General features: G+C 39.8%; 1 protein-coding gene across 3 annotated transcripts in view; it reads right to left on the bottom strand.

Moving 5' to 3' along the window:
- Positions 1 to 19,307, bottom strand: part of PRKAA2 (protein kinase AMP-activated catalytic subunit alpha 2) — a 74,940-nt gene extending 55,633 nt beyond the window's left edge. Inside the window, exon 1 of one of the 3 annotated variants that reach the window (XM_055305849.1) lies at positions 19,274 to 19,307. Coding sequence is in view for 2 of the 3 variants with exons in the window: in XM_055305847.1 (XP_055161822.1) it covers positions 14,709 to 14,820 (112 nt within the window). In the remaining variant the exon portion in view is untranslated. Of the gene's footprint in view, positions 1 to 14,708; positions 14,838 to 18,630; positions 18,769 to 19,273 lie in introns of those variants that run through there. The other 2 variants (XM_055305848.1, XM_055305847.1) reach the window with 2 other exon arrangements.
- Positions 19,308 to 25,671: the final 6,364 nt, after the last annotated feature.

The raw sequence follows: 25,671 nt of genomic DNA, 5'->3' as shown, positions 1-25,671 counted from the left end.
ACAGTGGAATATTTTACTACCCTAGCTATAAGGCTCCTTTCATGGCTCTAACAATTTTAGGGCAAGACCTTGAAACTGGCCTTAGGTTTAAGGAGCGAGGGGGGGGGGTGGCGAGGGGGGGGGGGGAGTTGGGGATATACTATGAAATATTCAAGAGCAAGAAAGATTAGTCTTCTATACATCCTCCGGGTACAGATACTGCAAGCTGAATGAAATAAAAAGCAAAGGGAAGATACAACAACTTTTTATAATGGTGTTGGGACAGAAGTTCTGAGACACATGTCAAATTATGGTAGCACCAAAATGAAGGTTCTACTGATACCAGGAAGCTGAAACCTATCCTAGTATGTTTTTTAAGATTTTATTTATTTATTCATGAGAGATAAAGAGAGGCAGAGACATGGGCAGAGGGAGAAACAGGCTCCCCATAGGGAGCCTGACGCGGGACTCCATCCCAGGACCCCAGGATCACGACCTGAGCCAAAGGCAGATGCTCAACAACTAAGGCATCAGGCATCCCTGTTCTGTACTCAGTTGGAAAATTGGGATGAGGAGGTAATCTGAATGACTAATATAATAGTAGAGGCTTTGTTTAGTTTCACAGATATATATACAGTATTTCTGTAATACATATTTAGGCATCTGCCTACCTTTCTAATATCATCTTTCACCATTCCTTCACCTCAAATGGTATACTTTAGTCATTTACAACCATTTTGATTTCGCCATCAGGGCTCTGTTTTCCATTTCCAAGGCTAACATATATCTAGCTCATGATAAGCATTCAGTAAATTTCAGTGGAATTTTATTGAGTATAATAAACAAATTCAGTTAAACATGTGACCCAACTATGTCCCCAATCGCCCATCTCTAATGTTTCACCTGTCCAAGTTTCATTTGTCTTTTGAAGTTTACCTCAAGTACCATTCCAGTAAGCATTCCCTAAGCAACACCTCTATCCACCCCTCCTGCCAACAACTCAACTGTCTGGATTAAATGACCCTCCAATGTACAATCACAGCTCCTCTCCATGATGGCACTTAACATCAAGTGCTGTAATTACCTATTTTTTGTTGTTATTGATGTCCCTCGTTCAGTAACTATTTTCTGTATGGACGGAATGCATGACTGACATTAATATTTAGTTGTTTGAAGATACAATTTAAGTTTCATACACTACTCGTATTGCAGCTTTAGAATTTGAGAGGGGAATTCAAATTGGGTGTACTAATCTCTTGTATCTGAGAAAAACAAGTATCTGTCAGAGAAAAAGTATTATCTGTACATTCTCAGTCCCAAGGAATCCCTTGTGGTATTATAATCCAGGAGCTCCTAAAAGTGGAGAAGTATTGATAGAAGAAGGAATAACCATCAGCACCAGGACTGCAATTTACTTAAATCCTAGGCATTTCAGAAGAAATCAAATGTCTTCCAGGAAAATACATTTGGAAAAGAAGAGACGTAGCTGGTCAATAAACACATGAAAAGGTGCTCAGTAGTTTTAGTCACCAGAGAAATGTAAATTAAAACCACAACATAATATGATACAACATGCCCACCCAGTAACAATTAAAGAGACAGCACCAAGCATTGGTGAAAACATAGACTAACTGCAAGTTTTCTATTGCTGGTGGAAATATAAATTAGTGCAAACACTTGGAAAAAGTGTAAACTGGTGCAGAAACATGTAATGACTACCAAAACTGAACATGTATACTCTGGCTCAGTGATCCACTCCTAAGTACATAACCAACAGAAATGTTTAAAGAGTTCTCAAGGCTTTGAGATGTTTATAAAAAGTTCTCTATTCTTCTGGTCCATGGACTTATACTTTCAGTAGCAAAGATCTAAGAAATGGAAGGAAAAGTACAGGGTGCTGTAGGATAGGAACCAGAGTGGTTCTCCAAAAGCAGGATGAAAGCAGACAATTCTGGGGCTCAGGAAGTAGTGCAATTTGGAGAAAGGTGGATATATGTCAAAAGTATTTCTCAAAGGCATATAATAATAATAATATTGATGCTTGTAGCATAGTGGGCACTTTGTATGTATTTGTATGCCTGCATGTGTGTTAAGTACTTTATACACATTTTCTTATTTAAATGATACAAGGGTTTTTGTGGAGAAAACTGAGGATCACAGAACTTAAGAAACTTACCCAAAATTCATATATAAGACGTTAATGCTAGAACTGTGATTCAAGTATCTTGCTATCTCCAGAGCTATTCTCGGGGGGCAGAGTTTGCACCTTTCTCAACACTTGAACTAAAGAAAAATACAACAAAATCCTTTTCTCAAAGACAAACCATATATTCCAAATAAAAATTAATTTTTTAAACCTCGTTATACTCCAGAAAAAAGAGATTCTTCTCAAATCAAGTTGTCATAAACCTTTCATATTTAGAAAGCTTATTTCTACATTACTTTGAGCAAATGACTATGTACAAAAGAACATCTGCCTAAACATGTAACAATTAGCTGAGAAAAAACATTTGACCAAATTAGTAAAAAACAAAAAAGATATTTATCAAGGATATGATTATTCCTGAACAGTAATTTCATACTTACAAATGCAGATTATCCTAACCAACTTTATAAAGATCAAAGATTTTTAAAGCAGCAATATACTGTGTGTTTACAATATTGTGAAGTTCACAAGTGTAACTCTACAAGACAAATGAAAAAACAAATTTCTAATGTTATGTTAGCGGGAACTTGTTATAGTTTCACTCAGATTCAAAATAACTTAAATAAAAATGAATATGTACTCTAGAAAACTATGGCTGAAGATTCAATAAGTAGCCCTAGTAATGACGAAAATCTGAAATGCAAAGTAGAAAAAAAACAGTACTTCTAAAATGTTTATGATTTTGAATATGTATATCTATACAGTAATCTATTATGAATAGAAAAAAAAAGATATGTATAAAAATGTGTGAAGCAGCATTATTCATAAGAGCCAAAATGTAAAAACTACCCACAGGCCCATCAATATCAGAATGGATAACAGGGGTGACCAGGTGGATGAGTCAGTTGTGCATCTGACTCTTGACTTCAGGGTTGTGAATTCAAGCCCCGCACTGGGCTCCACACTGGGTGTGTTTAAAAAGAAAAAAAGGATAAATAACGGTAGAGTCTTAATGTAATACTATACAGTATTGGGAATTAACAAATTAGAACTACATGCTGCAACATGCATCAGACATAACCTCAAGTGAAAGAATCCAGGCACAAATAGAACTGTTTCTATTAAGTTTAAAAATAGGTGAAACTAACTCATGGATAGTAGTTACCCTTGGTGGGGGTGGAGGATGGAAACAGTAACTAAAAGTGGGCACAAAGTGGGGGCTTGTGGGACGCTGGTCATTTTTCGTCTTTAAGCAGCATGTGTTTAGTTTTGAATATTGATTGAGCATTTAGGTAACAAAATGTATGCACTTCTTTGCATATGTGGTACAACTTAATTAAAAAGTTAAGAATGTTTGGATAACACTATTCACACTTAGGCTATGCCAGGTCCAAGAGACACCATATGTGTCAGCGAGCAGGGCTCTGACAGGCAGCAGTCATCCTTATTATATTGTCACTGTGGAGTCAGGAGAGTCACCTGAAGCACATACATTCTGACCTCTACCATCACCAGACTTCTGCCAAAATAATACAAGGCTCCTTTCTTCTTCACCCATGGTGAAACAAAATACAGACTCTGCTTTTCTCCAAATTTCCTTTCCCTGGAAACTCTTCAAAGTTTTCTAAAGGATAGTTCTGAACAGGAAGCAAAAAAGTTTATTCCTTTTTATCTACCATTGATTAAACAAGTATCATTAAGTGCTTTATATACAAATCGTATTTAATTCCCAGAACTCTGTATTATACCCAGTTTATAGATGAAGAAATTAGGAATTAGATAACAGTGAGTGGCAAGAAGGTATATCTGCCTGCAGTGCCCAAGCTCAAAATTCACACTATTTTACCTCCCAACAGCCAGCCTCTCTTGATTATAACCCAAGAGTGCTTACTGCATGTTAATCTTTTTATCTCCTGTACATGAGTTGAGAAATTAGGGCACTGAAAGGATGAACCTAGTAGTGACAGGCTAAGGAAGGAGGGACAAAGGATGAGAATAATCAATGAGAAAAATTGCTGTGTTCTGTCAAAATGCAAAGAGCTGTGGCCTTTACTGTTGATTAGACAGACTAAAAGTATTCATCAAAAGCTGCCAAATGTCAAGAAAATAAAACACAGACTGAAACAGTCCCATAAGACAGTATGTAATATGCACTCCATTTTTATTGTGAGAACAAATTCATATCCTTGAAGATTTTTTTCTCCTAGTTGTTTTTACCCTCTGTTGGTCTGAGCATCCATTTGTTCATTTACTCACTTGACAAATATTTTCTGAGTACCTAATGTGTACCAGGGATTCCTCCAAATGCTGAAAATACAGGTATAAATGGAACTTACATTCAGGTGGAGAATACAAACAATAAACATATAATGGAGAACAATGAACATAAAGTACAAGCGACAGGGTGGAGGTGGGAAAATGTACTATTTTTTTTATTTTTATTTTTTTAGATGTACTATTTTAAATAGATCAGGAAAGCCTGAGATGTGAACAAAGACTTGTTCTTCAGCTAACTTCTTTGACAACTGATTACATGATATGCTGTATTCAGCTTCATTTCTAAAACTTACATTTTTACTGGCTTTACGTTGTAAAAATGTTAAAGCATTTCTTTAAAACTTAATTCAATCAAGAATTTCACAGAAGAGTCAAATTACTTTTTACTCAATCATATAAGATGAATCATTTACAGAGAGTCAGAAGAAAACAGTTCCCCGGTACAGAACAGATTTTAAACTGCTGGAGAAAGTATTAACATTCGTGTCAGAGAAAAGATTTAAAAAAACATTCATAGTTGTCCTCACTCCATGTGAATCTTCCAGATTCTTCCAGAAACACTCTCAAAGCTGCTTAAACCATTCCCTCTCTTATGTCTTTCCAATTCTGGTCCTTATGTGTCTATTTTCTTTATGTGTTTCTCTCATTCTACATGCTTTGTCTCATTCACCCTCCTTTCTTTTCCTAACTTCAAACACCTCCCTTTATATGCCCATCAACCGTCCCTAACTGAACAATTTTTTGTTTAATATATTTACTGAACATAATTTTCTGTTCCATAAAATTTCTTTTTAGAGTAAAACTGTTGGGGGCACCTGTCTGGCTCAGTCAGTAGGGCTTGCAACTCTTGATCTCAGGGTTTTGAGTTCAAGCCGAACATTGAGAGTACAGCTTACTTCAAAAACAAAGTAAAATTGTGGAATGACTTAGCATTCTCTCCAAAACATAATGAGAACCTAACTACTTTTTATCTCTAAGGCCTTTAAGTATTATTTCAGTGGTTACCCCAGAGATTACAACATGGATCTCTGACTTTCCAGAATCTAGCATAAATTAGTATCTTTATCGTTTCTGAGACGATCAAGAACTTTAGGACACTTTTGCTCTGCGTTTCCTCTTTTTCTGTTGTTGTATTTTATTCCTACATATATTTTAAATCTCACAAAACATATTATTTTGTATAGGCAGTATCTATTTAGTTACCCACATATTTGCCCTTTGCAATGCTCTTCATTTCCTCTTGCTTCCATTTGGGAAAGCATCATTTTCTTTCTGCCTGAAAGAATCCCCTTTGGTGTTCCCTTTACTGTAGGTCTGTGATGACAAATTCTCTCAAACTATGCTTATCTGAAACGCATTTTACCTTTATTTTTGAAAGGTAACTTTGTTGGGTACAAAATTATAGGCTTGTGGCTCATCTCTTTCACCTCTCCAAAGATACCATTTTACTATTTCCTTGCTTTGTTGAGAAAATTGGCTTTATTGTTCCTTTGAAAACAGTATCTCCTAACTACTTTTAAGATTTTCTCTTAATATCTTCTCCCATTTCTGCATAGACAGATGCAGCCCATTCCAGTATAGGAAAGCCTCAAGCAAAGGGAACCAGTTTTGAGCAATTTTCCAATGAAGTACCTAGGAATGATTTGCCTGTATTTATTGTTTGTGGTTCATAGACCTCTGAACCTGTGGCTTGAATTGCTTACCAGTTTTGTTTGTTTTTTTGTTTTGTTTTTAAGATTTTATTTATTTATTCATGAGAGATACAGAAGGCAGAGACATAGGCAGAGGGAGAAGCAGGCTCCATGGAGGGAGCCCAATGTGGTACTCAATCCTGGGACTCCAGGATGATGTCCTGAGCCAAAGGCAGACGCTCAACCACTGAGCCACCTAGGCATTCCATGCTTGCCAGTTTTGGAACTTTCTGCTATTATCTCTTCAAATACTACTTCTGCTTCATTTCCCCTCTCTCTTCCCTCTGAAACTGCATAGTGTCCACTCTCTACAATCATCAGTAGTCTTAGGTTCAAAATAACATTTGTGCTCACAGGACACAATAGGTAGCAATCTAATACCAGTTTTACATAGTTTTTTAGAGGATTTAGGACTAGAACACACAGCATATCAGTATGGCTGAATCAAACACATTTTTGTCAGCCATTCTTAAAACATCTAATCCCTGCTTCCCAGATCCCACATCACACAGAGTAGGTTATAGGGGATGACACTCATATGGATGGAAACAACCTATTCCGGCATTTGTATGTCTCAAATAGAAACCTTATCAAGTAAGTATCCATTCACGCAGCTTCTAAGCCTCCCACAAGGGGTGCATTAAGTTAGAAAAGACATCATAAAGGGAAGCTGGAATAGCTTTTTCTGTATAAGTTTTATGCTGCTGGAACAATGAAGTAATAATATAGTTCCTTGGAGTATTTCATGTCCCTTCAGAGACCTCCTAATCCAGATGCAATTCAACAATCACAGGTCATTTTCAAAATAATGACTGGAGTGTGATAACAAAATTAAGAAATCACATTATCTTGGTATACATTGAGAAACTATATTAAATGAAGGTAAACCTGGCATTATCTTTCCACAGGGGAAAAAAAAATCTTAAGCCTAGAAGGAACTTTCTCTCTACAGGTTCCAATAATACATGTTAGACTTTTCACTGTATTTCTATGGGTCTCTTACACTTTCTATCATTTTGTCTACCTATGCTTCAGTCAGGATAGTTCTTCTGACCTATCTTCTAGTTCACCAATTCTCTATTCAACAGAATCTAATCTGCTATTAATACATCCATGGCGTCCTAACTCAATTATTATATATTCCAGTCAGAGAATTCTATTCATTCATTCATTCATTAAGATTCCAGATCTCTGCTAAAACTCTCCACCTTCAACATATTAATCACAATTAAAGCCCATGTCTGGTAACTTTAACATCTGAATCACCCATGAGTATGTTCCTATTATCTTGGCCTTGTCTCCTAGAATTAACACTGTAAATGAAAAAAAACTGTAGAAGCTCCAGCTGATTTGAGTTCCCCCAAGATAATAAAGATAGGAGGCAGATCATCTTAATAAGTATGGAATTAAGCAGATCCTAAAAAGGATTTCAGTTCTCAGAGGGCTGCAACCAGAAACCCAAGTGTTTACCAGCAGCTCTCCTCCTTGATAAGTTATGAACCCCAACTGCTTTCTCCCCAGGACTCAAATTCTGCTGTATCTTTTCTGCCTTTTAGCCATCATTGTCTGTTTGGCTGCTTACATACCCTAATTACAAATTAGCAAGTGACTCAAATAGAAAAGCCAAACAAAATATCAGATTCACTCCAACACATTTTTCTTCTCACTGGGAAGATACTGACCACCCAAGTCCTGGCTGACTTCAAAAAGATTTTTGTATTTTCCCCAGGTTTTCTAATTGTTCTTGACTAGAAGGTTGATTTGATACAAGTCTGAAGTCATAGCAGGTGTGGAAGTTAAACATATTAGAAAAATTATTTATGCAATAACCAAATATTGAAATTAAAAAAGATTTTATAAATTATTCATGCCAACCTTCCATTCAAAATTGAAACTTTGTGGGGTGCCCAGTGGTGTCAGTTGGTTAAGCATCTGCCTTTGGCTCAGGTTATGATCTCCCGGTCCTGAGATCGAGCCCTGCATCAGGCTCCCTGTTCAGCAGGGAGCCTGCTTGTGCTTCTTGCTCTGTCCCACCCACCCTGGTCATACTCACAATGCAAGCTCACTCTCACTTAAATATATCTTTAAAAAAAAATGGAATTTTGTGATAAGAATCTTGATAACCATGTAGGATCTAAGTAAATATATCAACAACAGAAATCTAATTGAGGGATCCCTGGGTGGCGCAGCGGTTTGGCGCCTGCCTTTGGCCCAGGGCGCGATCCTGGAGACCCGGGATCGAATCCCACGTCGGGCTCCCGGTGCATGGGGCCTGCTTCTCCCTCTGCCTGTGTCTCTGCCTCTCTGCCTCTCTCTCTCTCTCTCTCTCTCTCTCTCTCTCTGTGACTATCATAAATATTAAAAAAAAAAAGAAATCTAATTGATCTGGAGTACAAGTTGCACCATTCTTAAACAAGCTTCTTGATAGAAAGATCCTCATTATTCTGGATTATAATTTACCTCCCTAAAATATTCACCCAATAGTCACAGTTGTATCCTTCAAAACATCACTGAATATGGTGACTCCTTTTTTTCTAGATAATGGTACTTAAGCTATTTAAAAACAACTATCACACTTAAAATACATTTTCTATAGTATTAAAAAATGTTTACTTTACCCTATCTCACATGACATTCTTTTGGGGCTTTCCACATTGGTCATTCTCTGAATAAAATATAATTGCCTAAGTCTTTCAAATGTAGTGCCAAGAAAAGAACTCAATATTCAAAATGTAGCTTAATCCAAAGTACAGCAGGAACTATGCTACCTCTAAAACTACCAACTAATATACATCTATTTAAAATACATATATATACACACACACACACACACACACACACACACACACACACATCTATTTTGGGCAGCCCCGGTGGCTCAGCGGTTTAGCGCCACCTTCAGTCCAGGGTGTGATCCTGGAGACCCAGGGTTGAGTCCCCTGTTGGGCTCCCTGCATGGAGCCTGCTTCTCCCTCTGCCTGTGTCTCTGCCCACCCCCCCCTCTCTCTGTCTCTCATGAATAAATAAATAAAATCTTTAAGAAAAAAAATATATATACATCTATTTTCCATCCAATAACAATTTTTACATTTAAAGCATTCAAATAGGGATCCCTGGGTGGCGCAGCGGTTTGGCGCCTGCCTTTGGCCCAGGGCGTGATCCTGGAGACCCGGGATCGAATCCCACGTCGGGCTCCCGGTGCGTGGAGCCTGCTTCTCCCTCTGCCTGTGTCTCTGCCTCTCTCTCTCTCTCTCTCTGTGGCTATCATAAATAAATAAAAATTAAAAAAAATATATTTAAAAAAATAAAAATAAAAAATAAAGCATTCAAATATATACCTTCTAACCTTATGGTCTGTTGAAACTCCAACATCTCAGGAACCACTATCAATTGTTCTACTTTTACACACCTATTTTTCATTTTTAACTTAAGTGCTAGATTTAACACTTGTTCCTATTAAATTTCACCTTCTTGGTTTTTGCCTAGCAATCCAAGGGTCAATATAAATTTAAATTCTGCTTCTGTAATTTGTCTATTAATTATTTCATCAAACTTTGTACCATCTCAAATAGGAAATATTACTATCCTCATTAAATAGAGTCAATGTCCAAGATTTCCCTTTAGGGTGACATCTAGTTTCCTTGGGAATAGTTATTCAGCAGCAATAAATCATATATAGCACATTTCTTCATCTTATCCACAAAGCTACCATAAAGACAAAATCAAATTCTTATTGAAATCAAGTTTGCAGCATACAGTATACCTGTTATATTAAGCTGTGAATTAGTAGAGCACTAAGTACAGCCTGGTGTAAATCTGAATAAAAGGTGGGTTTATCATATATTTGACTTATAATTCAAATGTGAGACAAGACTCCCTTAAGTAAATTCTCAATAAATATTTCCCACTTTGTTTTAAATTAGTAAATCATCTGCAGTAATATTGCCACATTTTTAACACTGGTAAAAATATTTTGCTTTAAATCCAACATGACTTAATACAGTAAATGTTAAATATATATTGGTTTTATTATTTTATTAAGTCTGGGAGAAGTGAATTATGGAATACTATATAGTGGCAAGTTATACTCAAACACATTTAAAAAGACAATGAAATTAAGTAATATTGGGGTGCCTGGATGGCTCAGTCAGTTAAGTGTCTGCCTTCAGCTCAGGTCATAATCCCAGGCTCCTGCTGAGCAGGGAGCCTACTTCTGCCTCTCCTCCTCACTCATGCTATCTCTCTCTCTCTCAAATAATAAAAATCTTTTAAAAAATTAATATCTTGGTATTTATTAAAATAAGAATTTGGAAAAAATGTATGGTATATTTAAAATTTTTAATTCCATGATTTTCAATTACAACTAATTTCTAATTCAGAGTTGAATGATGTTAAATGAGAACATATGACTCATGTTTTTTAATGCAGCATAAAATTACATGAATAATATAAAGAAAAAATTCTGAAAAAGGTATTTTAATAATACATTGGCATTCAGAATGTGACGTTTACTCCAAGAATTGATCATTTTCTTTGACTATATAAAAGATTGTTTAAAAAAAAAAAAACTAAGGGCAGAATTAAAAGGATTACCACTTTAAAAACAAAAGCACCGCCTAAAGAAATATGGTGAAATTTATCAGAGGCAAGGCAAACATGGTTAAACATAAGACAGCACTTAAGTAAGAATACTGTTCCCTTGAAAGGGTGAAAAGTTTCTATTATTAGCAGAGATAAGAGCTGCCTGAAATTCTTTCCTTAATACTCTACACTAAAAATAGACTGGTTCACTGCATTTCAAAATAAACACATCACTTTATATATGATTTCAATCATTTAATAGATAAAAATCCACTCAACCTGATTCAAGGTGCTCTTACATTTGTATCTAATACATGTACTAGTTAAATTGGCTCTCCTATTTATAACATTTTCAATGTTTTAGGAGTCTTGTGCCAACCACTTACTCATTATCTCTTAAAGCATTTGAGATTAGATCTTCTGCTAGATCAAAGTAAATTATCAGCTTAACTTATAAAAACTAACTACTTTCTCTACAAAATATTTTCCCTATCATCAATGAAACTACAGGAGTCTCAGAAGAATGGACGGTGTCACCATTACAAATACTACTAAATGCTTAAAGGAAAACTAACACAGATGACAAGATAAGTGAATATTTACCTATTTTTTGAGAGATCACTGAATTGATTTTGATTAACACTAACCTTCTAGTACTTGACAAGAAATATAACTTCATTATTTGGAACAACTGTTTAACACTCACTTCTAATTTGCATAATTTTAAAAGTAAAATCAATTCAGTTAGTAACTTACATGAACATTCACTATGATTTCCTTTTTATTATTCATTTTTCTCATTTGTGAGGGAAAATTACATGACTTATCCAAAAAGAACTACTGCATTAAAAAATAATAATAACATCACATAACACAAGTTAGTCTTAGAACAACTTTCTTCAATGCAGGCATCCAGAAAGCAGAGGTAAATTATTACAGCTCTGTCTCAATGTCTCTATCAGAACTGAAGGCATTTCTAAACTGAGCAAACAACTGTTAACACTTCATACACGGTGCAGAACTGACTCACAATAGCCATGCAACTAGTCATCTCCATAATACTGACACTTATATATATGTCAGTTTAATCATTCTTTAAGCCATTTTATGTACCTCAACTAATCCTCAGAAAAATTCTAGAAGGTAGGTAGACCAAGTGTTGTTATTTCTATTTTACAAAGGAGGAAACAGAGGTTCAGAGAAGTTTAATAGTTTTCCCAAGGCCCTATAACTAGTAGTGGAATGGAATTAAAATCCAGAGCTAATGTCTTCCTACACCAAATATTCCTTCTACGACATCAAATCATTTTTGTAAATTCTCTTTACTCTGCTTACTTAAGGTTACTGATAATCTTTAGTCAGGGGTATTTTCATAGTAAGAAAAAAATAATTACCTTGTTATTTCCAAGAAATTTGGGTTAAAATTGTCAGAATTTAGCACATTCATCCATATTAGAAAATAGATTGAGGCGTAAAAGTTAGGAATATGAAGATAAATTTTAATCCCACATATGATGGATTTTCCAGAAAAAAAAAAAAACTTTTATTCTACCTAAATGTGGACTAAGACATTGAAATCTTTTTTTTCAGTTATTGATAATACCTACAAACATGTAAAATTACATCCTTATAGATTTGAAAGTCAACACACTACACATTTGACTTTGCATTGCATATAATACACACTTTGGAGTCAGAAAATCCTGATTATGACTTCCAATTCTACCACTTATTAGCACTGTGACCTTGGACAAGTCACTCAGGGTGTAGGATTCTCAATTTCTTCATTTGTAAAATGGAGATAATACCAAACTCAAGGTTACTCTGAAGAATACATAAAGCCAAGTGTATTACATAGTATTTAAAAAATTATAAAAACTGAGTCAAGTTGTAGCTTTTATTACTAAAGTGTTACAAATGTGTTTCCTTTTATTCTCTATGACATCTACATTTCAGCTCTGATCTTCAGTAACCCAAATTTCCATTAATCTAGAAGGAACAATTAAAAATATCCATTTGGGGGAATTAAATCTTTTTAAAAGTCAGTTTAATGATAAAGTCATAAAGGACCTGGCACATTATATGTTCTAGTGCCCTTCTTTAGGAGATAAAACAAGGTTCAGGGCCATGACACTACAACATGGAAGTCAAAAAAAAAAACAAAAAAACAACAATCCAGCAAGGGCCCAATATGCCACAGATACAACATTCAGGTCCACCAACTAACTAGGTAGTTGTCCAAAATTCAATTTATCATTTGGAACTTGGTATTTACATTTCAAAAAAAAAAAATAACACTGCTTGTTTTTAAAAAAATGTAATATAAAAAAATGTAATAAAAATTTCATCTGTTTATCCTTCCTATTATCTCAGAGGTAAGTGGAGAATTAATAGAATATATACCTAATTTCTTGAAAGCCAATTCTATGGGTCATTCAAATAACTATTTGAAAAACAGAGAAGGTAATTCCTTTATGAGACTTTGCTGGCTAGAAAGAGGCTAGTGTGATTGCAAAGTATCCCTTGGTTTACAATTCTGACAAAGAGTATTTCATAAAGCAAATCTATCAATACTCATCTTGAAGCAGGCTTCTTTTTAAATACTTCGCATTATATTACATGTTTTTCTTGAACCACTCTTTGTATAACATAAGCAACAAATTGATTCTTCTAGCATTTTTATCACCTTTACTATTTAGATAAGAATTAAACAAGTCTAATTACAAGAGCTCTTGAACAACAGTTCTACCCTACTCTGAAAAGAGTATGAACTAAATCGATGTGGAGAAAAAAATTTAAGCAGATAAAAAGCATTACTTTTAAAATTCTGTAAGCCCACATAATTTGTACCCATAGCACTCCCCTAGTAATCTAACAACAGAACAATGGAGAAAATCAGTTTAGAACATATTAAATAAGTCTTTCATTATTTAATAGCAAACCGAGGGTTTCTACATACTTTTAAAAAAAAACTTGAGGGGCATCTGGGTGGCTCAGTCAGTTAAGTGTCTGCTTTCGGCTTAAGTCATAATCCCCGGGGCCTAGGATAGAGTCCTGTGTTCAACTCCCTGATCAAAGGTGAGCCTGCTTCTCCCTCTCCCTCTCCCACTACCCTCTGCTTGTGTTCTTTATCAAATAAATAAAATCCTTTTAAAAAATAAAAATAACTTGAAACAAATGCTATCAAATGAAAGTTATGTCATTCTGAATTTTCATTTATTATACCTAACTTTGGTCTATGAATTGTTATATCAACAAGTTAAATTTTCAAAAATCTATAATTAGCCTAACAATTAAGAGAAAACACAAAAAAATGCTACTTACTTCTCCATCTCCATGTTTTTATAGCTATGTAAAATTAAATCATCTATTACTATGTTTTTCAGTAGAAATTAACTTTACTAAGTCTAAATCTATATTGCAATTACAAATGCATGTGTTTTCAACACATTCATTTCAACTGTGCTGGGACAATTAGACATTCATTCAAAAAGCTGATTTTAGGATCTCATACAATACTCAAAAATTAACTCAAAATGAGTCATACCCTTAAATGTAAGGGCTAAATAAAATTTAGAAGACATTAAAAAAAATTTAGAAGACAAAGTTAAGAGAAAATCCTTGAAACCTAAAGCAAAGATTTCTGGGAAATAACACCAAAAGCAAGGTCCATAAAAAAGAAATCAATAAATTGGACCTCATGAAAATTCAAAACTTTAATACTTGAAAAGATACCATTAAGAAAATGAAATGCCACACAGATTGGGAGATAATGTTATTATATGTGCTGCTGAAGCGAGCACGATTGGGAGAAAATATTTACAAACATCTAATAAGGGACTCAATTCCAGAATTTACAAAGAATTATTTTAATTCAGTTCATAAGATGACAAAAGATATGAACAGACATCTCCCCCAAGAAGATAGATGAATGGCTAATAAATACCTGAAGATGTCTAGTATCATTAATCATTAATCATTAGGAAATGCAAATAAAGCCACAATGTGACATTATTTCACACCCGTTAGAATACCTTTAAAACAGATTCCAACAAATGGTGACAATGCAGAGAAAGGAGAACCCTCATCCACTGCTGGTTGGCTACTTTTGAAAAATAGTCTGCAGTTTCTCAAAAACCTAAACATGAAATTATAATATGACGTAGTAATTCTTCTCCTATGTACTGACCAAGATACATGAAAACATGTGCCCAAACACTTGGTTGCAAATATTTGTGGTAGCATTACTTTTAACAGCCCCAAACTGAAAACAACTGGTGAATGTATAGACAAAAGGCAGCATATCCATGCAATGGAGTATTATTCAGCAATAAAAAGGAATGAACAATTGACAAATGCTGCCTCATCCATAAATCTAAAAACACTGCTAAAGTAGTAAATATGAAAGACTTCATACTGAAGGAGCCCATTTATCAGAAGTGTCCAGAGAAAACAAGTTTATACAGACAGAAAACAGATTAAGGGTTTCCTGAAGCTGGCGGTGGGAACAAAGATGAACTGTAAATGAGCATGAAGGATCTTACTGTGGTGATAAAATTGCCTTTTTTTTTTTGAAGACTTTATGTATTTATTCATGAGACACACACAGAGAGAGAGGCAGAGACACAGGGAGAGGGAGAAGCAGGCTCCATGTAGGGAGCCCGATGTGGGACTTGATCCCGGGACCCCAGGATCACACCCTGGGCTGAAGGCGGTGCTAAACCGCTGAGCCATCCAGGCTGCCCAAAATGTCTTAAAGTTGATGTTGGTTGCATCTAGGATGATGGTTGCATCATTCAGTAAAGTTACTAAAAATCATTGCATTGTACAGTTGGAATGGATGAATGATCAATAAAGGTATATTTTTTAAAATATATGCTTTTTAAAATACATGTACTTGTTTCTTGTTCCCTGAAGAATTAAATAACTGAACTGTAGCAACTCCCATCATTTTTACTGAACAATGGTACTAATTCTAATCCTGGATGGGAAATCACAGCATAACTTTAGAGAGGCTCTAACAGAGTGTTCAAAACAGCCCTCTGATTGGCTGCTCATTAGACTGGGTCTTCCAAGAAAAGGAGTTCTCATAAACAAATGTAGCTTCCATTGGTTTATATTTTAAGAAGCCAGTGCCTGGAAACAGCACAAGAGTATATACAAAAGAGATTTACGCTGTTCTTTGACAATGGGCCAACTGATCTGATGGGTGTTTTAGTCTACATTCAGATTACAGTACATGAATTCAAAAACACAAACATTTCAACAGTTTGAAAAGGATGCAGGGTAGGTTATATAACTTTGAGAGTGTACATGCCCAGATGGCAAAGAATGTTTTGCTTGAGTAACTGTATAATGTCATACCACAGTAGTCCTCATAATAATATTTAATGGTAAGTGACCTTTCAGGCATTAACCTAATGCCTGGATCTTCCTATATTCATTATCAATATATTCTCTTAGCTATCCACTCCATTTACGAAGTCTTTCATACATACCACAGGACTTTATGGCCCACACAGGACTTCAAAATTCCTATCAACGTTTCAGGTCTTTACACAAATACCACCCTGTCTGTCAAACCTTGCCTGATCACCTTACTGAAAATTGTTAACCTCACAGAAACGCATTTTCCCTTCCCGCATTCATTTTTCTCAGTAGCATTAAACATGCTACGTGTTTTACATATATTTCCGCTTATGTTTTGTGTTCCCCTACTGGAATACACGCTCCACATATGGAAAGATTTTAATGTGGTTTTGTTCCTTACTGTATCCCCATTGCCTAGAACAGTACCTAGCACTATGTAGGTGCTCAGTAAATGTTTTCCGAATAGAAGAGCATCAGATACGTGGAAGCAAATAGGAGCTGACCTTTGCCACAGGAATGCACCAGGTCCTTCTACTTGTTTAAAAACCCAGAAGTTGAGAGGTTAAAACACGAATTTTACAAAGAAAGAGAGGCCTGGGAGTAAAATCTCCAGCCTGTCTACTCAACATTTTTACAACAAAAAGTAAAAAAAAAAAGGGGGGGGGGGCAGCCCAGGTGCCTCAGCAGTTTAGCGCCGCCTTCAGCCCAGGGCGTGACCTGGAGTCCCGGGATCGAGTCCCACGTCGGGCTCCCTGCATGGAGCCTGCTTCTCCCTCTGCCTGTGTCTCTGCCTCTCTCTCTCTCTCTGTGTGTCTCATGAATAAATAAATAAAATCTTTAAAAAATGAAAATAAATAAAAATTTTAAAAAGGGGGAAGCTAATGTTTGACTTATAATTCTGGATTTACAACCGTCAAACGTAAAGCATTAATAAACTGCCTCTAGTTCAGGAGAGAGGGCAGATTAAATCCCATGTGATTTATTAACAGCCATAGATTAAAAAAAAAAAAAAAAAGGAAAGTTCACTTCCTCGCTAGTAATGAAGTTAAAAATACTCAGACGCAACCTGTTTTTTCCTACCCCCCAAAATGGGATCCCCACGCCCGAAAAGGAGACCTCCGCGGAGCCCGCCTTAGCAGGTCCGGCCTCCGCGGCCCCGCAAGCTCCGCGGCCCGGGACCCGGGACCCAGGACCCCCCCCCCCCGGCCCCCGCCCTCGCGCCGGGAGCCTTGCGAGGCTTCTCCCCCTGGGTCGAGCGCCCCCTCGCACCTCCGGTTCCAACCGAGCCCCAGAGCCGACGCGGCGGCCTTCCCGTGCTCACGCCCCCGCCCCCCCCCCAAGTAGGGCCGCACGGACCACCTGCGCTCGCACCCCCCCCCGACTCCCCCGCCCCCCCCCCGAGTAGGGCCGCACGGACCACCTGCGCTCGCGCCCTCCCCGTCCCCCCGACACCCCGAGTAGGGCCGCACGGACCACCTGCGCTCGCGCCCCCCCCGACTCCCCCGCCCCCCCCAGTAGGGCCGCACGGACCACCTGCGCTCGCGCCCCCCCGACTCCCCCGCCCCCCCCCCAGTAGGGCCGCACGGACCACCTGCGCTCGCGCCCCCCCGACTCCCCCGCCCCCCCCCGAGTAGGGCCGCACGGACCACCTGCGCTCGCGCCCCCCCCCGACTCCCCCGCCCCCCCCAGTAGGGCCGCACGGACCACCTGCGCTCGCGCCCCCCCGACTCCCCCGCCCCCCCCCGAGTAGGGCCGCACGGACCACCTGCGCTCGCGCCCCCCCGACTCCCCCGCCCCCCCCCGAGTAGGGCCGCACGGACCACCTGCGCTCGCGCCCCCCCGACCCCCCCGAGTAGGGCCGCACGGACCACCTGCGCTCGCGCCCCCCCGACTCCTCCGCCCCGCCCCCGAGTAGGGCCGCACGGACCACCTGCGCTCGCGCCCCCCCCCGACCCCCCGACCCCGCCGACCCCCCCGAGTAGGGCCGCACGGACCACCTGCGCTCGCGCCCCCCCGACCCCCCCGAGTAGGGCCGCACGGACCACCTGCGCTCGCGCCCCCCCGACTCCTCCGCCCCCCCCGAGTAGGGCCGCACGGACCACCTGCGCTCGCGCCCCCCCCCCGACCCCCCGACCCCGCCGACCCCCCCGAGTAGGGCCGCACGGACCACCTCCCCGGCCCGGCCTGGCCAGAACTGGAAGACATTTTACGCTCCCTCCCGGTTCTGCCTCTTTCTGTGTGACCTTGGGCACCTTCCCACACCTGGGGGGGGAGGGGGCTCCGCTTTCCCACCTTGCAGGTGAGGCCGACACCTGCACCGAGCGTGAGCTGACACGTACGGCCCCGGCAGGGCAGCCGGCGCGCTGGAGCCGCGGCTGCCCGCGGGGAGCCCCCGGGCCTGCGCACGCCCCCCGCCCCCCGCCCCGGCGCCGAGGTCCCTAACGCCGCCGCCGCCGCCGCCCTCGCCGCCCTCGCGGGCTCGCGGGCTCCCGGGCCCGCTGCACCTGCCGCCAGGCCCGCGCCCACCGCTCCGCCCGGCCTCCCGCGAGCCGACAGCCCCGCGCCGGCCCCGGGCGCCCACTCAACTCTTCACTTTGCCGAAGGTGCCGACGCCCAGCGTGTCGCCCAGCACGTAGTGGCCGATCTTCACCCGCCCGTCGTGCTTCTGCTTCTCGGCCATGATCGGCGCGCGCAGCCTCGCCCGCCGCCGGCTCCTCAGCTCCAGTGCAGCCGCCGCCGCCGCCTACCCACAGTGCAGCGGGCCCGCGGGGGGCGGGGGCCGGGGGCGGGGCGCGGCGGGGGGGGGCGGGCGCCGCCAGGTGCGCGGGGGAGGGGCGGCGAGCGGACGCGCCCGGGTCTGCGGGGGCGCCGAGCGCGGGGGCGGGCTTCGCGGCCGCCGGGACTGAAGCCGCGCGGGGAAGGGGCGGGGACGGGAGGGACGCGGGAGCCGCCGAGCCGGGCCCAAGGGGGCGGGGAGCGGAATTGGAAGAGCAGCGGGGCCTGAAGCGTGCGCCGAGAGGGACGTGAAGACTCGCGCGTGGGTGTCGGGGGAGCCGGCGGAGGCGGCTGCGGGGAAGGGCCTCGAGCCCAGGCGGGTGCGCCGAGCGCTCGGGAGGAGGCGTCTCGGGCCCCGGGCGGGGGACTTGCGAGGCAGGTGCCGGCACACGGAGCGCGCCGCCCCGTTCCACACCTGTGACGACGCTCGGTCCTCTCCTCCTCCAGAGCTCACCTTCCGAATTTGCACGAAGTTCTGCAGCAAAGCACCGTCACGGTATTGGCTCGAGTGTCCCGCCGCACAAGCTGGTGCAAAGTGTAGGAACAGCTGGGCCACGCAGCTGCACGAGGGAGAGACAGCGACAGAAATGAAAAGGGAAACAATGTAGCGAGCAGAGCGAATAAGCTACAAAGGGCAGCACCAAGAGAATGGTGAAGAGCAAGGGCAATAGAAGGGCACCGGTTAAAGAAGAATGCAAGTGGGGGAGGAACGGCAGCAGCGAACTGGAAGCCTGACGCCCACCCTGGCGGAGCGGGAAAGACAAGAATTTAGTAACGCATTGATGATCTCTGCCACCCTCCTTCCCTTTCTGCCTTCCGTGCCGTCCCAGTCCTCAATGTTGCCTTTCAGTGCTTAAAAAGTATTTGCTGATCGGAAATAAACGTTTAAGAATTAGTTGAACATTTTTAACATCGTGCATGACACTAACGTTTCAAGGTCATGCTCCGCAAACAAGAAGCCTTTTTATCGTGCTGCTCGTACGTAAAGAGAGGAATGCATCGATCAGAGAGAAGAAGACATAGTGAAAGTTTGTTTTCTGAGGGCTGGTAAATATACAAACGGCACACATACGTTCTTGTTTGGACTCCAAGATGATCTGATGATGAGAGACCATCACAGCTTATAAATTATAAATATCACAGCTGTTGAACAGAGGCTATTTTTGTTCATTCTTGGGATCATCTTTCTTGCTGACGAGGAGTATCATTTAAGAATCACTCTACCTGGGGATCCCTGGGTGGCGCAGCGGTTTGGCGCCTGCCTTTGGCCCAGGGCGCGATCCTGGAGACCCGGGATCGAATCCCACGTCGGTCTCCCGGTGCATGGAGCCTGCTTCTCCCTCTGCCTGTGTCTCTGCCTCTCTCTCTCTCTCTCTCTCTCTCTCTCTCTCTCTCTCTGATATCATAAATAAATTTAAAAAAAAAAAAAGAATCACTCTACCTAGCTGGCAATTTGGAGAAAATCGTTATTTCTGGTGCTGAACCTTCCGTTGGTTAAGGGTCACTCCTGCAGTATGCCTTCAAGCTAGTAAAAAAAAAAAAAAAACCAAGATACCTGTTTTTGCTTTTGAGATATGTCTGTTTCTGGTTGGGGTAGACCCCGGAAAGAGGTTGAAAAGTCTGTTAGATTGCTTTCTTGAATCAATATGAAGGCAGATAATAGAGATTTGAAAGCATTTTACATGCTCTCTTCCCTACTCATTGATAATTACAACTTAAGTGATTATGTACCTCTTAACTGTGATCCTTACCTAACAACCGTGAACTACCATGTGGCTTTATTATTATGTCAGCAAGTAAATGATACTTTGTTGATTAAAAAATTCGTTTAAACACATTTGACTGCCATAAAAGAAATTTGTGATTGGCCCCATTTTACAGATGATAAAATTTAGTTTCTCACTTTCTGATTTGCCCAAGGCTAATCCGCTAAAGAGGCAGACTTAGAGCTTGCATCCACTTCTGACTTGTCCTCTTTCAACTACACCACAGCTGCCAAAGAAAAACAAACGAATATGATGCTCTAAGAACATTTAATATTTTTACAATCCTACTCCCATTCTCATAGTTATTATTTGTAGAGCAGGCCCAGGATGTATACTTTAAGCTTATATTTTTAGCTGTCTTCCTACTTCTGCTGGGCTGCAGGATGGAATGCTAAGGGGCGAGAAGAGTGCGGAAGCGCTGTTGTGGCACCAAGCAGTTTTCTATTGTCCATACATTTCAAGTGCGATTGCCTATTGCCTCATCCTACCCGGCAGTACTTGCAGGTCTCACCCCCACTATCAGAGATGTTGTGGTAAATATCATATTCCCTGTTTTATTATTTTTCAGTGATGTTACAGTGCCCTATATTCTTTAATACCAATCTCTATGAGCAGTGCCCCCGGCAGCCATTCAGTCCTTAATCCTGATCCAGCTGTTATTGTTTTCCCCACTGGTACTGGGTCCTTCAAATACTCTAAAGCAGGACCTGAATAAGAATAATGGAGTGCCGCTAAACTAATATGCTATGCTAGATTCCACTGGTATTCTCAATAACCAAGTCCTTCAAGACTGCTCAGAGTCACCTTCTCTGGGAGACTGCCCTACTCTGACTACCTTATTTAACATTGTACTTACAGCTCACCCACACTCCCTGCCCTGCACTCTCCATTCTCCTAACCTCGCTCAGCTGTTTTCCATGGCATGTACTATTTCATTTCCTTGTTTATTATGTTTTTGTTTTGTGTGTCTTTCCCAACTAGAATGTAAGCTTCATAAGAGAGAGGGTTTTGTTTTGTTTTCTGTTTTGCTCACTGACAGATCCTTAGCTCCCAGAACAGTGCCTGGCAAATTATAGGCACTCAAATGGACTTAGGTTGTGTGGCACCTGAAGTTTATACAATGAAGGAGACCTGTTTAAGGAAAAAAAAAAAAAATACAAGACTGGGTATGAAAGTGAATATTTATTTGAAATGAGAGGACATAACTACAAATTGTTTTTAAAGCTGACAACACAAAAATCCCTAAATCTGGAAAAATAGCATATTCTTTAAATTGACATATTAAATACAAAGCATACTTTTCCTTCTCGGTGCAGTAGTCATTAGAGAGGTTGAAAGTTGGCATAAGGGAGAACGTGTAGGACCTTCTAGATTCATGCTAGGGTGTTTCTGTGATTGTTCTCCAGATTAAAAAAAGAAAAGTTGGGCATTTAGTGATTAATGAACTGTGTTGATGTTGTCTTTTATTCATTATGAGTTTAATAACTATTTTAATTTTTATTGTGAAAAATGTCAAACATACATCAAAGGAGTAGAAATAACCCCCACCCTTGATTATCAGCATTGTTAACATTTACGAATCTATATTTGTACTTCTTCATTTGTTTGTTTTCTGGGGTGTTTTAAAGCAAATAACCAGATGAAATATTTCACTGATAATTAGTGTATAGCTCTAACAGATAAGGGCTCTTTTTAGCGTCGCCATACTACCACTAGCACATGTAACAAAATTAGCAGTAATTCCTTACTATCTTGGAATTCCCACTCTACTCAATTTTCCTCCATTGCCATAAGAATGTAATTTTACATTTGCTTTATACTAATCAAGATTTTAAAAGTCTACAGTTAGCTTTTTTGTTGATATGGATCTTATATTTCTTTTAATCTGTAATGATCTGCCCCCCTTTTTTTAAATGTCATTTATCTGTTGAAAAATTGGGTCATTTTACCTGTTGAATATCCCAAACCCTCTTGGATTTAGCTCAATAATTATTCTTGATCATAAGCAGTACTGTAGTATTATAGACAAAGCGTAATATTTAGAAACAAAAATCCTGAGTTATACTCCAGCTTAGCCACTTGAGCAGTATGTCCTTAAACACATCATTTCATATCTTATTGGCAAAACTAGTGTTGAAATAAGTTATATTGAAAGTTCTTTTCAGCTGCTAGGAAATTCAACTCCCAATTCCACTCCTTATTTTAGAATGAAACTACAAAAGGAAAAAGAGAAGTTTACTATGAAGTAGTAGTTTGATCTTGGTACATTATTTTCCCTAACACATTTTATCTCTTGACATTTATTATTACTGACTTGTAAGGTTGAGAGAATAATATTACTGGCCCCAACCTTCCTCAAAAAGCTAAGTAGATGCAATTCCTATGACAATACTTGAAACCCTTTCAAGGAAATGTAATATATAACTCTGAGGTGTAATTTTTAGCAGGTACCCTAGTAACAAATATTAAACTTAATGTAATCCATTTCATTTTGTGGCTGAGTGCATTTCTAAATTGCTTCAATATGAGTCAACATTGTAATTTTCAGTGTAGCTGAGAAAAATAAAACATTTTGGTTGGAATTTCTTCCATGAGCAGATGCATTAATTGGAATAACAAAGGTTGTTTGCTTTGCTGTATAAACATTATGGATCTGACAGCATTTTTAGAAACTTGCTTTCATGTATGTGTTGACAGCTTGTCTGAAAAAAGCTCAAACACACTTTTAGATCAGTTAAATCAATTATTTCCCTCCTGGCATGGATTCAGTGCCTATCTATACTGAATACTTTAAAACTGGCAAGGCTGAATAAGGAGACACCAATGTCACCTTGAATTGATTATCCACTTTGTTATGGCTGTGCTTTGGAATTAAAACAAACCTTGACAAAACGATACAGTATACATATTATTTGAAGTCTTTTATAATCCACTTTTAAAGACCTTAAGTGGGTGTTAATGCTTTGGCTCGCAGGCTCAATCCTGTTAACGGTAACTACAAAGCTTTGACATGATTAATTAGTGTAAACTTAAGATCAATTAGGTAATTTCAAAATTTCCAAATGCTCTGTAAGTGATAAAAAGTTCACCCTCTAATAAAAACCTTTAAGAAATAAACACGGAATCCAGTTTCTTTTTTTAATTAGAATGTGGGTTTGTTCTAGGTGCCCTTGAAGAGTTCTTAACTCTGAGGTTCTGATTCTATGAAATTAAATGTGTTAATACTTTTAAAAGTATCTATTGATAAACTTTCCACCCTCTGTTTTTAAAATATTGAAATGTTTCAGAAGTGTTATATAATTAGCTTTATCCATTAAAGATTCCCAAATTCTGAGTGTATCATTCCTTGCTATAAATATATTCATTTATTGAACAAAGGTGGGTTTTTGTTTTGTTTTGTTTTAACAAAGGTGTTGTTTTTTTTGTTTTGTTTTGTTTTGTTTTTTAACAAAGGTGTTTTGAATGCCTACTGAGAGCTAGGCAGTATTTTAGGCACTGAGGATACTGTTTTAAAGATGGGAAGGCATGTTTTATTCAGGACTGTTGCTGTATTTGTATATATATCCTTAGAGGATGAGGAATACAGTGGGGTTTTACAGTAGGGGAGAGAGACTTGGCTCAATTCTGAATAAAATAATGAAAAGTAGGATTTTATAGCCAAGGAGCAAGGTGGGAGGTTCAGTGGGCAGAAAATTTCTAAAAGGGTAAGGTAATTTAGGGTGCCTTCCTGCCTTAGTAGGTAGAGCATGTGACTCTTGATCTCGGGGTCATGAGTTTGAGCCCCATGTTGGGCATAGAGATTACTTAAAAAAAAAAAAAAAAAGAAGTAAAAGGTTAGAGGAATTCCTAGGTAAACTCACCTAACAAGCCAAGGTGATGGTAAAATGAGGAATTATGTTGGGTAGTGAGGGTGACTACTTTGAATTTACTTATACTAGGATTCTTGCTAAACCTGGGCTCTTGAGGACATGCCCAGGATTAGGCCTAATTGGGCTCAGAGGAGTCTGACAAGAAGCAGGTCAAGGAGTCTTTGTCACATTCTAGTGGAAAAGCCAGATAATACTCAAGCAATCAAATATATAATATATGTAATATTAGTGACAAGTGCTGTAAAGAAGGATGAGCTGAGTAAATAGATACACAGATGAAAGTGGAGGAGGGGGAAGGGTTGAAGAGGCATTTTATATAGGTTGTCAGAGACAGTCTCTCTGAGCATGTAGCGTTTGAGTAGGGACCTGAGAATTATGTAAAGGAAGGAGCCATTGAAACAGCTGAGTAAGAGCATTCCACATACAGAGAACAGCAAGTGCAAAGACCCTGACACACTACAAATAGCATTTTGGAGATCTAGCAAGAAGATCAGTGTGTCCACAGTGGTGAGTACAAGAATGAGAATGGAAGGGTTTGCAATTAGAATGCCTAGAGCCAGACCAGACATATTGGGTAGGCTATGTTAAAAACTCTGGATTTCTTAAAAAGTATGATCATATTTTTTGAAGATTTTTGAAGAGGAGGGTGGCATGATACACATTATAAATATAAAGGCTCTCCCTGGAGGACTTTGTGGAAGAGGCTAAAGGGACAAAAGTGGAAGCAGAGAAACAGAGTCCATTGTAGGAGACCAGGTGAGGGTTAATAGCTTACACCAGAGTGGTAGCAGTGAAGATGGGGAGAGCCAATCAAAGTTAGTGTATACCTTGATGTTAGTAAATCCAAGAGGACTTGAGAATCACAGAAAAGGAATTGGAATTTTTGGGCTCATACAACCAGACAGACAAAGAGTGCCATAGACTTAAATGCAAAAGTTTTTATGAGAAATAAGTTGGGAGGAAGGGGAGGATGAGAAGGACAAAGTTATGTTTTGACCATGATAAGTGTGAAATGGTTAATAGAAATTCAAAAGGACACATCCAGTAGGTAGTCGACCACAAGAGTGTGAAATTCAGGGTATAGGTCCAGACTGAAAAAGTAAGTTTCAAAATCATCAGCATATATACCAGAGAACTAGAGATCCCTTAGGAAATAAGTTTAGACAGCAAAAGGAAGAGATTCTTACACTGAGATATCTCAGATTTAAAGAACTGTA

This window comes from Nyctereutes procyonoides, unplaced genomic scaffold (assembly GCF_905146905.1).
Source record: "Nyctereutes procyonoides isolate TBG_1078 unplaced genomic scaffold, NYPRO_anot_genome, whole genome shotgun sequence".
NCBI classification, from domain to species: Eukaryota; Metazoa; Chordata; class Mammalia; order Carnivora; family Canidae; genus Nyctereutes; species Nyctereutes procyonoides.
Note: the sequence above shows the minus strand (reverse complement) of the source record. Positions and strands in the feature narration are given on the sequence as shown.